Below are 15,013 nucleotides of genomic sequence, written 5' to 3'. Positions count from 1 at the left end.
TAAAATAACAATACTTCTGCACTGCCTTGGTGGCCTAGATGGTTAGAGCATCTGCCTCGAATGCTCAAGATCACTGGTTCAAACCCTGGCCAAGTCATATCAAAGACTTATAAAAATGGTACTAGCAGTTGCCTCGCTTGGCGCTCAGCATTAAGAGGTTAGTCTTAGGACTGGTCAGCCTGGTGTCAGGATAATGTGTCTGGGTGGGACATGATGCCATGTCTGCAGCATGATGCCTCAGTACTTGACATCACTCGAAACTGACACACTGCAGACATTATAGCGACATGGCTGAAAATTGTTAAAGCTATGTTAAAAATCCAAATCTCTCTCACACACGCACACACACAATACTTCAGCTTCATTAAACAATGCTTCTGAAATATTTTATTTTCCTCTGTCTTTTTCTACTTTTTTTCTGCCGTGAATCTCTCACATGCATCTGACATCTTACAATTAGGCAATACTTTATTAGAATTAGTTCATGAAGTTTGCGGGGTAATTAGGTAATCAACTGTTAAAAACCTCATCATCTGACATGGAATTAGCTTCTGAAGTATGCTGATTACACATAAAACAGACATTTATTTTGTGCATCCTTCTTAATTCTTCCACTCTTTAGCTTGATCCATCAACCAGCAGATTCATAAGTTGGTTTGACTAAAACGATACACTGCAATCACACAGTAGGTTCAGTCAAGCAATTTTAATTTCAAGAATTGTCGCCCTTACTAAGCCACGCGTTATATATCCATGTGCTGGTAGCTTTTGACAGGTAGAGATCCCTTCATACCTGTAGCATTTAGCATGTCATTTGTAAAGAAAGACAGTATTTCATTATAATTAGAAAGCACACTGTGATAGTGTAAACCATTTTCATTGCCACCATTGCTGATAAAGCTGAATAATTACTCTTAAAATAGGTTATCAGACTTTGAAAACTTGTCAGATCTACTTTAGGGATTAAGGAAAGAGTGCATCTTGTCTTTTGATATAACTATATGAGTAGCTGTAACTGTGTTGAATGATGTGAAAATCATTCCACAACGCGGCAGCCAAATTTACTTGATTAATGGGTCATGTCACATTACTGTATTTATCATTGAGGTTTAGGGTGTGGACATATAGATGGACACATACACAGATGCCAATGTGATCACCAGGTCAAACTTCCACAAAGGCAAGCTCAGCAATATTTACTGATGGAATATCAATCAATAAAGTCCACATGCTCACTCACTGATATTACTTCTTTGGTAATACTGCCCTTGTGAAACAGTGGCTGTTAATATTCAATCTTGTTTACAATCTTCCTGAACTTGTAACTCTTCTTGGTATGCATCAGCATTTTTATTCTATACTTCATAATGAAATATGTAAGTGGCACAAAAATTATATCACCACAGTGGCAATCCCCATTTTATTGGCACAGTGGCAATCTCATTTTTATTACCACTGGTGACCTCGTTTTTGGAACAGCTTACTTTTACCATTTTTGGAAATATATCTGTCCTTGTTTGTATTTCAATATTTTTATTCTTCTGATCCCCTCCCCCTTGAGAATGAACAGATCTTAAAATGTTTAAAGACTGTAGACCCTGTAGAAAATGTTTATGTAATTGATGAGGCATGAAATACATAAAAACAAACTGAAACAATAAAAGGTAGACTTAGGTATTGTTTACAATTATTTTTCCTCATGAATTATGCAAACTGACATTGACAGGTTGCATGGTCTATTGCTATTCCAATTTTCTATATTGCCCATTCATTTTTGCATAGCTTTTACACTCTAGAACAAAGATTACACTTCTTTAAGGAAAAACTATTAAACATAGTTAAATTGTTTCAATGGCAATTTTAAATCTCGTCATGAACATAATTATGTTTGAAAACGATGGAGAAATTGGGCATTGGCAAGTGTTGTGTCAACCAGGGAGGACCTATTTTTTTCGGCAATATTACTTTGTGTATTTTAAACTATTTTTCAGTAATTTTAAGCTGTGATTTTTAATAGTGGTTGCTTATAAACATGTTTCTAAGAGTACCTAATATTTTAATTGAAAGAGATTTTAAGCTATTTTTACTCAATTTTAACTCTCAGCAACAAAAAAAAACTTGCATATTGGTTTACATCCCAAATTTTCCAGTACTCTGTCAGTTCATATCTGGTGAAAATCTATCCCAATCGCCCTCCAAATAGATAATGCAGTTAAAGCCAGTTTCATCTTTCAGCACTTTTAGAATCATTTCAGCCCTTTATGTTCTCAGATAAGTGTAGAAGGATAACTTTTTCCAGGTTACCAAATCCTGGCAAAACAGACTTATTAATGAATTGCAAACAAGGATAGTATATGAACCTATCATTCCTGATTTTGGCAGGCAATATTGAACTCAGTCCTGATCCTAACAATGATCACTGCAAATTGTGTTGTGTTCAATGCAGGTCAGAAAAAAGGATAAGGCAATTCAGTGCGGTCTGTCTAAGATGGAATCATTTCCAGGTGCATGGGTATAAAAAAGCCATATGAATGAAAAATTAATATCAGACAAAAACAAGATGTACAACAGAATGTGGCCTTTGCAATGAGCAAGTCGTCAGTTCCCACAATGCTATGTAATGTAATTCCTGAAAGCTTTGGATCCAAAATGACTGCTCATACAGAGGTAATTTAGAATATACATGTAATGAAATTAAAACTTGAACGCAATAATGATCCAGGTGTGAAAACTTCTTCTTTCTTCTTCTAAAAAACACCCCCGACACATTCAAACTAAAAATCTGAAAAGGGCTTTTACATTATTGCGAGTTTAATCCCAAATGGTTCAAAAAGTTTTATCACCAGTCCTAATGAATAAAGTTATAATTAAATTCCAGTGGTGTTCAAAATGAGATCCAGCACTGAAAGTGTTTATTTATCTAGTCTTGAATGTAGTAATGTACCAGTGGCCTGAAGTGTGGTGGTGATTTGCTAAGAGTCATTTGATGTATTCCAGTAATATAATCCAAAAATGCTCTTGTCTGAAATCTCTATAATTTCAAGTCAGTTTTCTGTCCACAAGTATTATTGAGCACTTTGAATAATTCCAGAGAAAAATAATTTGATTAAATAATTCAAACAAAATAAAAAACAAACACAAATACAAATGACTCTGCTTCTGATGTTATCACAAGAATGAATCACTTTTCAAGTAAACAAGATTATTTTTAAAAACGATAAGACGCAAAAGTAGAGCTTGGATGTAAGTCCAAAGTTCATTTCAAGACATTTCTAAGCTGTAAAATTTAATCTGTTACTAAAATTATAATAAAGAACATGGGAAACATCAGGTACAACATGTTCTTCATGGGGGAATTCCAATATCCTAGACCCAGACCCAAATAAACATGTTTACCTTGATTGATAATGATCCTAATATTTAACCCTCACACCTAGAGAAATATTATCTATGATGTGTTATTTGTATACAAAATAAAACACATCAATGTCCATAGTCAGGTACACTGGGCTTGATTTTGGACAATGTATTGTTCAAAATACAATTATACACAACCTATAATTGTGGAGGAAAACTAACAAATGCAAATTAAATATACATAGCAATAGGGAAGGGGTAAGTCAATCCAATTCCCTTCCCCAGTCTTGGTGTGCAGGAGTGGTCAGTAACATATCAACAGGGTCAGTGGTGGTTGTGATATTGAGCCTGCCCTTGTCCTCATGCTGATGGGTCTGCTATGAATGTTGTTGTTGTAGGGTTTAACGCCATTTTTCAGCACATGATGGGCTATACATGGCGACCAGTATTAATGGTGGAGGAAGAACCAGGGAAATCCCCGGAAAGAACCACCGACCTTCGAGAAGCTACTGGCAAGCTTTCTCACATACCCCCAGTGGCCGATTCAGAGACTCAAACCCACACAGACAGAGGTGAGATGGCAATGATCTGTAATGGAGAGCTGCTATGAATGTAGAACATCACACAATGACCAGTGTTCAGTGACTCTGAGTTGACATAAAAACTCTCCTCAAAACTGGCTACTGTCCCTTTCCAAGGTGGCTTAATCTCTTCATTGCCTTTCATAGTCAAAGGGCTTTGAGAGGGTGATGCTCCTCCCTGTAGGGTATGTGTGTGTGATTGGGGGGGGACATGACTAACTCTGAACTCGTGTATTCTCAATTCGGATGGAGGAGTCTTACCAGGTCCCAGAGAAGGAACCCATACCCTTCTGAGATTGAGAAGTAGCAGTCTCTAACAAAGAGATCAACATCTTCTGAACCCACAAGGACCCAGAGATGGATCCCATACTCTCCTAGGATCTTTGACATGAGAAATGGCAATTCTTTTCCAAGAGTCATTGGAACATTGACCAACTTTATAATAGCATCTATGAAAGAAAGGATGGCTACTGCACATTGGTCAAAGACATGGGAGTCAGCCTGGCTGTGTTGTTTCTGTTTTAAGCTTTCTAGAACATTCTATCCCTAAAAGCATAAACAAATTTAATGTTAACAATGGTAAGCGGATGTAGGCAAGGCAATAGTGATATTGTATTAATGCTATTAAAAAGTTGTTAAAAATTCTTTAAAGATTTAAACATTTACATTAGCTGCTGCTGCACAACTCCAGGTGACAAATTGCACTATATATTTTCAGGGTTTTAATGTGTTAACTTCGTTGCTTTATTGTTATTAATGAACAAATCATTTAATGATATTTCTGTTGGCAGAATGATAAAAATGATTTTGTATAAATTTTGAATTTAATTGATAAATAAACGACTAAACAACTATTCAAGGTGTACAAGTTCAACTGAAATGGGCACAATTAGATAATTATGTTTATTGTAGGATGACAGCTGTTTATTTTAATCAATAAAATTTTGAACAGTTTAAGTAAAATAGATTTTGAAGTATACATTCAAAGTTTCAGACATTATGGATTGACCCAATATGATACTGCTGTTGCAGTTTTGGGTTTAACGCCATTCTTCAGTTTATCTGGTGGAGCAAGTGCAAGGGATAACCCTGTGAAGAACTACTGACTCACGGGAAGCTACTGGCAATCTTTTTCACATACTCACACCCACATTGGCCAAGCCCAAGAGGTTTGTGAAGCATTGTATCAATGATGTCACTTAATTTCTTATTCAGTATGTCACCCTACCTCCAATTTAATGTAAGAAGTTGTGCAAATCTCCAAACTTTTGAATGTAAAGCCAGGTATCACAGAAATGTATCTGAAAAATGGACAGCAGCCAATGACTTTCCACATGTTATTAAGAGACTGAAAGCCATTATTTTTCAGAAAGATGAATACTCTTCCAATTCATCAGGAATCATTAGTAGACTGTAATCTTTTTGCTCTCAAAAATGCATTACAAATATGCATTGGACAATTTTCTTGGTGTATAACATGACAAATCTTTCCTTTTCATAGGACTATAGCACTCTGCCAATGTATAAACCCACAAACCTTCACATTCTTAAGGTTCTTTGAACATTCATAATGAAAAAGAAAAGTAGTCATTTTTTAAAATTATTTATTGGTTTTAATGCCTCATTACATTAAGTTATGTACATTTACTAAGAAACAATTTGCACCCAGAAAGTTTTCAATCAATACATGAAACATGTAAAACAAATACCATGCAACATATATACAGCTGTATTTAGAAAACTTGTTAATTATTTCTTCCCCAAAATATGCTATGTAATCTGTTATAATTTGTATTTGCAATGGGAGATGACTTTAAAGATAAATTTTACTGTTCAAAAGAATAAAACTCAATAACAATAAATTTTTGTAGCACTCTGAGAAAAATATTAAAATGTTCTATTAAAACAAAACTGTTAACATGTATAGCACCCCCTCCACCAAAAGCCTTGCAAGTTCAAATTTAATGTTCTAACAAAGAGGAAAAAAAAAGCCCGAAGACTTCATCAAACCAATCTATGTGGAATATTCATTTTGACTTGAAAATGGATATATCCACACAAATTGCATTGATAAAGTCCATTCATACTTTTTTTTTTATCGTGTTCACAAGCCAGCACAGCTATAAAACCGGAGCCACAATCTTTGACTTTAAAATCAATGTCAGAGTGCTCATTATCAAATGGTTAATTCGAATGCAACTAAATACAAAGTCAGGTACAAATTCACTTGTAGATGTAAAGTTTGTGTTCTTATAAAAAGCTCAATGAAGGACACAAATGCAACCAAACTCATTTTGGTCTGGTTTTCAAATCTCCTCCAACACTAAAGTGAGGGTATGTTGGTGGTCAGATATTAACATTTTCAGTCAAATCCATTAAATATATCAAGAAGTGTTTTAGTGAAAACTACAATTGACTGTGACTATTCATGCAAGAATAGTGATAACATTTCTAGGATGGTCACTATGATGCCATACTGGAGGTCTGAATAGTAAAGAGGTGTTGTAATGAGAGAAAAAAATATGTCTATAAAGGTATCCCTTCATGAGAAGTAGTGACGACAAGGTTTTCATAATGGTCACTCTGGAGCCATCTTGTAGGTCCAAGTAGTAAGAAGCATTTTAATGAAAACCCTCATGTCTCTAAGAGCATCCCTTCAAAAGAAGTAGCGATGAAAAGGTTTTCAAAATGGCCACCATGGTGTCATCTTGTAGGTTTGAGTAGTAAAAAGTATTTTAATAAAGACTCACAAATCTATATAAGCATCCCTTCAAGAGCAGTAGCGATGACAAGGTTTTCAAAATGACCAGTTTAGTGCCATGTTGGAGGTCCAAGTAGTAAGCAATGCTTTAATGAAAAACCCCATATTTATAAATTCTTCCCTTCCAAGAGGAGTAGTGATGACAAGGTTTTCAAAATGACCAATATAGTGCCATGTTGGAGGTCCAAGTAGTATGAAGTGCATGTGTGTGTGATTTGGAGTTTTAACGTAGCTTTAACAATTTTTCAGTCATATCGCTATGATGTCTGCAGTGGGCTGTTTATAGTGATGTCTAGCACTGGGTCATCATTCCACACACGTGGCATGATACCCAACCCAGGCACATTATCCTGACACCAGGCCAACCAGTCCTAACACTAGCCTCTTAATGCCAAGTGAGGCACCTTTTAGTACCATTTTTGTAAGTCTTTGGTGTGACTCGGCCGGAGATCAAATCCACGACCTCCCACATCCAAGGCAGATGCGCTAACCACTAGGCCACTGGAGCGTCAGTAAGAAGTGCTTTAATGAAAACCCCAGGTCATAAAGAGCATCCCTTTAACAGGAATAGCTAGGACAAGATTTTCGAAAATAGCCACCCTTGTTCAGCAGTTTTTCTTGAGGTTTGTTGGTTAGTTGCTATGTGTTTAATGCCATTATTCAGCACAATCATGATAGTCTGTACTTGGCAGCCAGTATATTTTGTGGAGGAAGAACCCTGGAAAATCCTGGGGAAGAACTATTAAGAGTCACTGAAACATTGACCAACTTTATTATATCATCTATGAAAGAAAGGATGGCTACTGCACATTGGTCAAAGACATGGGAGTCAGCCACCAACAGGAAGCTTTTTGTTGTTATTGTTGTAGGGTTTAATGCCATTTTCTGCACACGATAGGCTATACATGGCAGCCAGTATAAGTGGTGGAGGAAGAACCCGGGAAAACCACGGAAAGAACCACTGACCCACGAGAAGCTACTCGCAAGGTTTCTCACATACCCACATTGGCTGAATCAGAGACTCGAACCCATGCAGACAGAGGTGAGATGGCAGTGATCTGTAACGGAAAGCGCTTCAGACCACTCAGCCACTTGGGGCCCCCAACAGGAAGCTACTGGCAAGTTGTTTTACATACCTATGTTGGCCAAGCCTGAGACTCAAACCCAAATCAACAGAGGTGAGATGTTGGCAATCTGTAAAAGCGAGTGCCTTAGATCACTCAGCTGTCTGAGGCTCCACCAATCTGATTTAGGACCAACTAGATATCATAATTAGTTTCTCCGCAAAAACACCCCCATGTTTATTGGACCATCTATTCTGAAGCAGCTATAAAGAGATTCTTAATATTACCATAGTGGTCATATTATAGATCTGACTGGCACAATTTTGTTTTAGAACCAACTACATATCATAAAAACCTTTTAGTAAAAACCCACTGTCACCCTGACAATTAATTTTGGAGAAGTAATAATAACAAAATATTAAAGATGTCCATCGTGTTCTTGAAATTGGAGGTCAGATTTTGTTTCATTTAGGACCAACTCGACATCAAACCTTTTCGGGAAATCTAATGTCAATACAATCATCCATTCAGGAGCAGTGTTAAGATTTTCAAGATGGCTGGCATGGTGACCATGATGGACATTAGATTGATACCATTTTCATACAGGACCAACTAAACAATAAGTCCTTTAGTGAGAAGCCTTTGTCAATATGACCATTCGTTAAGGAGGAGTAGTGATAATAAGATTTAATGATGACAAGGGACACTATTATCATTTAAATAAACAAAACCTCTTAGTTATATTTTAGTGAAAACCCCATGTCCATAAGATTGTTCATATTGATGACAAGATAACCACCATAATGTCCGTCTGAAAGGTACCAATTTTGTTTAGGACCAATTAGACATGATAAAAAGTCTTCTGGTGAAAACTCCATGTCGATATGATTATCTATTTAGGAGGAGTAGCAGCATCTGGTATGTCAGTTTGGCACTGGACCAACTTGATATATTAAGAAGTCATTTAGTAAAACCCCATGTCAATATGACTAGACATTTAGAAGGCGTAGCAATAATAAGATTTGCAGGATGGCTATCATGCCGGCCATATTAGATGTCCAAGATGCACCATTTATACATTCCAGTCAAATTATAATTAACATAGGCAAAGGATAAAAATGGAATGAACTCAAAACAAAGACATAACTCACTCACTTTAGTGTCCTTCATTATAACACATTTACTGTTATAAAGCAGGTATGGCTTGGATTCCATTTTATTTATGTAGAAGTAAAATTATACATGTACTTCTTTATTAGGTGGTTCCAAAATAAGGTGGCATATTCTACAGCTCCCATGGACAGTATTATAACGAGGGAGAGCTATATTTCCTGTCTAATAAGGATACTCATAAAAATGTCCATTTTGGACAGATGGTCTTTGCATGGAGGTAAAATATACAGGTGTAATGATAACAAAGGATTCATAAATTATTTTGTTTATAAGCACGTTTCATACATATGGAGGTGCATACTGACCCAGGCTTCAATGACCAATTGGTCATCATTTTATCTACCTTTATTTTGTTTTTGTCTATCTGGACTTAATATCAAACTTGTTACATAATTGTGGGAACAATATGTAATAATATGAAAAGACAGCAATTTAGTCTCACAATGTTGTCTGCCAGTTTATGATGAATGGTGACTGCTTAAAGTATGAAAACAGCTGTCAATTAAAACTATTTACAAGTACATTTAACATTTTATTTCTAGGGAAGACGATTCTAGGTGAAAATTGTATCTCATGAAATATCCACAAATTTGTACATCATTATGCAAACAGAAACTTAATATCACCAATTATAGGGTTTAATGATATTTCTTAAAATTGGATTTATATCAGAATGACATTCTGAGTCCAGCAAAATGCAAATTTGAATGCCTCTAAAGTAGCAATTGTAGATAAATAGGATACCTTTGACCTTACAGATGTATTATTGTACATGGAAAGATTAGCAGGAAAAATGAAATAACATGTCTATATCTAATTCCCTCTCATATTAACCTAATAAATTTTCATGTATACATGTTAAATGAATTTCAATGAATTTTAATTGTGAAAAGTAGCACCATGCAAAAGGTTCCTCTTTGTGTACCAAAATGTATCAAAAGACCCACTGTGAATGATGGGCAAAAACAATTAACCCTTCAGTAGCATCTGTATGTGATATATTTTAAATTTCACAAATTTAACAATTATTACAGGATATATATATGCTGACAAAAATGATCCAGTAAACATGAGTGAATAAAATCGGAAGCCCCATTATAAGAAACCTAGAAATTACATCTTAAATAAATAAAACATGAAATTTTAAAAGCATTAAGTTATTTATGTTTGCACTGAGATAATACAGCAGTTTCACTGTTCTCTAAGATATATTACTCTGCCATTCATTACGTTGATATACCATCATTATACAACTTAGGTCTGAAAAGACTATACTGATTTGGAGCTGTTTTCTGCCCTCCCTACCTTGAATTGTTTTGATATATATTGTTTACATTTATGAGGAAGTGTTATTTCATTTTTGGCACAAGTTTTGTTTTTACAGGCTGACTGCCATGGAGACAGCATGCTGAAGAGAGATAAGAGGACATTAACATTTTCCCACCTTTCCATGTATTTCTCATATCAACTATACATACATACATATTTAGATAAGTCTACTTAAAGACACATTAACACAGTCTTCAAATGTATGAAGGTTTGTTTAAAAGAAAATGGGTGTGGAAAACAGGACATATTCAATCTACTCCTTTAGTACCAATTCAAAATCATCAAGTTTACTACCCTGTGGATGTCTAGTATATATATATATATATATATATATATATATATATATATATATATATATATATATATATATATATATATATTCATTTTGAATGTACTTAGGGATAAAGTTGCTATATTACAGTTAAAAAAGAAATTCATACAGTCCTTCAGGAAAGTATAGTTAATTTGCTGAAACCATTTTCAAGATTTAAATTCATCTAATATAAGAAGGAGAAATTTTCAAGCCATGATAAAACAGAGTTTGTTTCCTCAAATATATAAAACTCAGCAAAATTACATCTGAATGTTTTCATTTTCCTCCTGTTCATAAAGATGAGATGTTTAAAAAAACATACATACAAATTAACTGGTACTGTCATTATTCCAAAACTCTAGACATTAAACTAATGATTACTTCTCTCCATGTCCAAATAATTGGTGTGTAAATCACAATTTTTCCAAAATATCTCATCCATAAAATTAATATCTGCATTGTGTAATGATGCACACAGTACATTCAATCATCAAAGCTGGCTGAAAGTGTACTTGGTCTACTGGGTTGCACTACATCCTTGCTGGCAAATAAATTACTTTTATATAATAATATTCTGGTTTTTTCTTTTGCAAATAAAATCATACTGGATGCAGTTATAGTGTCTGTTTATCTTTTCATTCATATAAGTGTTTACAAAGATCTAGTAATGTCAGAAACACAGTTCCAACTTGTTTATCATTTTTGGTGAGAGTGACATCCCACTTTATGCTCATGTGCATGCAGAGTAAAATAAAACAAAAAACAGAGTGTAAATAGAACCTATGAGCCTCAGTCCTTAATTTCTGATGGCCTCTACATCAAGAAGAACAGTTATATTCTTAATGAAGTATGTAATGAAAGTTAAACTTAATTTGGACCTCTCCATATTTTAGTTCAAAATAAGAAAATGTTTAGATAAGGCAAGCAAGGCAAGAATATAGAAACCCATTAAAGAAATAAAATCTCAGCCAGAAAGATTTTTAAAAAGTTTTGGAGGACCCGAGGAACTCTGTCTATAATAAAGGCGATTGAGACTGTTTCAAGATCCAAATGGACAGTGTATGTGTGTGTGATTTGGATTTTTAATGTAGCTTTAACAAATTTTCAGTCATATCGCTATGATGTCTGCAGTGTGGCAGTTTATAGTGATGTCTAGCACTGGGGCATCATGCTGCAGACATGTAGCATGATGTCCCACCCAGTCACATTATCTTGACACCAGGCTGACCAGTTCTAACAATAACCTCAAAATGCTAAGCACCAAGCGAGGCAGCTGTTAATACCATTTTTATAAGTCTTTGGTATGATTTGGCCGGGGATCGAACCCACGACCTCCTGTATCTGAGGCGGACGCTCTAACCACTAGGCCACCGGAGTGGTCTCCAAATGGATAGCTTTTCAATCACAGATTTGTGAGCATAGATAAAACATTCATTAGTTTACATTGTATTTTTTTTTAATTCAGTTTTTTTTTTGTCTGTCAAACAAATGTAAATATTCTAAAATGTTATGTACTACTAAAAATTATTAAAACATTTGGAGGGTCGAGAAATTCGGAAAAATGATAGTACTCAAAAATTAACACACTTGTACTTCAGTGTACAAAAACATGAGATTTTATGAAAAAAGTACAAAAACAAGCAGGCAAACACTGAAAATTATAATACACAAAGCAAATTTATCAATGGATACATGTAAAATTGCATGCAAACATTTTATCACTTATAAATGTACAAGCTTTCCAGTCCAAGGGTTTCTTAACCTTTTGTAATTATACATCAATAAGAATAATGAAATCTGTGTAATATTTAGCAATTAGGAACAAAAACCTTTTAATCCAAAAGAATTAAAATTAAAAATCCTGTGAATGCATTTCTTCAAATTTACAAAGAATGCGTATAAAACAATTTGATATGTTCTTAAAAACTCACTTATTATGCTATGATGTATAAAGTAATTTGCATGATAGCAATGTTGATGTAGATAATGCAAACAAATTTTGGCAGGTAAATTATTTCTTAGTACACCAAAATCATACAAACATGAGTAATTACTCTAACAATGTTCTCCTTCATAGCAATGCAAGATGAATTAATTTTTCACATCAAAACTCATATTTCAAATTCTAAAACCTTTCTTATCATCCTTGAGCAATGTAACAGTGGATGGCAAAGTTTCCGTTTATACATGTATTCTATGATGTATAAGACAATAACTTAGCCAATTAAGTCTTTTGTTGTTGTTGTTGTTTTAGGGTTTAACGCCATTTTTCAACACAAGGCTATATATGGTGGCCAGCATAAATCATTGAGGAAAAACCAGGAAAACCCCTTAAAGAACCACTGACCCAAGAGAAAAGTCTTTTGTAACAAACCAGGTGCTCTTTTTTCAATGAGATATGAAAATGCACTTGCCATTTTGATACAAAGACAGTGCTTTTACATGACCAAAGCATATTTGAACAAACGCATATTTGAAAAAAGAAAAAAAAAATGATTGATCTATCCAAAAGCTTGTGGAAAAACAACTGTTTTACAGTGGGTGGGGGGTAATTTTCTATGCAGTCTATTTCAGATCCAATAAAATTACTCATACTGCTTCATGAATAATTCATAAACTTAGTACGTTACCTTTGAATATACCCAGACGAGATGAATCTAGAGATTCTGAGTTCATCGGCCTTATGCATCTGGTGATGAACAACATGAACAACACCTAAAGAAGGTATTTTCATCTTATGAGTAGCCACTCATATGGAGGAATATATTTAACTATTGAAATTTGAAAGGTAGTCTCTGATTTATCAAACAATACAACTGTTACCTTTTTGACTAGTGAAAGAACCAAGAACATAGGATTAATTATAACAAGATAAAAAAAGATTTCAACCCTGTTTTCAGACAAACTGTATGTGGAAGATGAGACAATTTTATGAATGTAAAATGCTAGTGTTGACACAGAATTGTGAATGACCTCTTCCTTGTCCACTCACAATACTGTTAAGTAAATTTGAAGATGTATTTATCTGCACCAATACTTTCATTGGATACAAAATGCTCACAGCTGCAAACTGTAGACTTCAATCAGCCACTGCATAACGTGTTATCAAATTAGGGCCTATAGTGTTTAGTCTATTTATTTATGGTTTAAAGTAAATAGTGTAACCCTGGATATTCCACCATATGTTGTGTTCTGTTCTGTAAAGTGTGGTCAAACCAAGTCTATACTGTTGGGTATATTTATGGTTTCATATTCTGTATATGCATGCTTATAAGTCAAATCCAACTACAAACTGCACAGACCTAGATCTACCATCGCATAATATGCGGGCAATTTTGGGTCTGTGCAGTTTGTTTGGAGTAATCAGCAGAACAAACAGCTCACTGCTCATTGTTTGCAGTCTGACTCAACTTATAAGTGAGGATATATGGTAAACAGTGTAGACCCTGATTTTTCTCTGCACAATATAACATCGAATCAAGATCTTTGTTTTTTCATCTATTTATAATTCCAATTTTTATAAATTGAACATGTTTTCTGCAATATGATTAGATGTAAACAGTCATGTGATACTGAACTGCATTTTTTTAAACATATCGATAAATTTTATGTACTACTTTTCCCTGTTTCCATGTCACTTGATGTGAAGTTTTATCTATATAAACCTATTACGCTCTCTAATAATAATAACAACAAAAACCCACCCACCCACTCCTGTGATTTCCAATCAAAATTTACAAACCACAGATAAAAATGGAACATTAGAAGTTAAAACAATGTAATCGCACAGACTTTCCTGCCCTCCACCACTCATCTCTTTTGCCGACAAAGGCATGTGGTAGGCTTTACAAGCCATTCTTTTGGAAATTATTGCATTTCACCTCAACAACAAGTTACAGCAGTGGTTATTATTTATTTAATATTTTAGTAAAATTTACACATCAATAAATACCCAACCATGATCATTTAATCCTATAATGGTTTCAAGTAGGTCTATCATCCACTACACATGTGGTCTGATCAGGGTCCAAGCTGTTTGATCTATTTATGGCTTCAAGTTGAGGTCTATCATTCACTACATACATCGTCAGATCAGGGTTAAAGCTTTTCAATCTCTATTTATGGTTTCAAGTAAACAGAACAGACCATAATCTTCCAATGCATTATGTCATGGAAAATCTTGGCCTATGCTGTTTGCAGTCTGTGTCAATTTCACAAGCAAAACTGGTTTTCAGTACAACATGAAAAAAGAACACCTTGGCAGTGGTTCTAACTTCCGAATGTTTCCTGGGATGCATACACAACATACAGGAAGCCATCTTTATCTTTTTCCCTTTCATAGACTTCGGAGAGAGGAGTCGTGTTGCTGACCATGCTCTTGTTGTTTACAAGCAAATAGAAGGACTGGTTTGGATGGAGCATTAGTCGTCTTCTG

At 34.7% G+C, this 15,013-nt stretch overlaps 1 protein-coding gene across 1 annotated transcript in view; it reads right to left on the bottom strand.

Moving 5' to 3' along the window:
* Positions 1 to 5,525: 5,525 nt before the first annotated feature.
* Positions 5,526 to 15,013, bottom strand: part of LOC149785689 (microtubule-associated protein 1 light chain 3 beta-like) — a 34,257-nt gene continuing 24,769 nt past the window's right edge. The window contains exon 4 of the mRNA XM_089979532.1: positions 5,526 to 15,010. Within this exon, the coding sequence (XP_089835658.1) occupies positions 14,848 to 15,010 (163 nt within the window). The 3' untranslated portion in view covers positions 5,526 to 14,847. The remainder of the gene's footprint in view (positions 15,011 to 15,013) is intronic.

The sequence above is a fragment of the Sinohyriopsis cumingii genome, chromosome 13 (assembly GCF_028554795.1).
Source record: "Sinohyriopsis cumingii isolate HCF-2022 chromosome 13, ASM2855479v2, whole genome shotgun sequence".
NCBI lineage: Eukaryota > Metazoa > Mollusca > Bivalvia > Unionida > Unionidae > Sinohyriopsis > Sinohyriopsis cumingii.
Note: the sequence above shows the minus strand (reverse complement) of the source record. Positions and strands in the feature narration are given on the sequence as shown.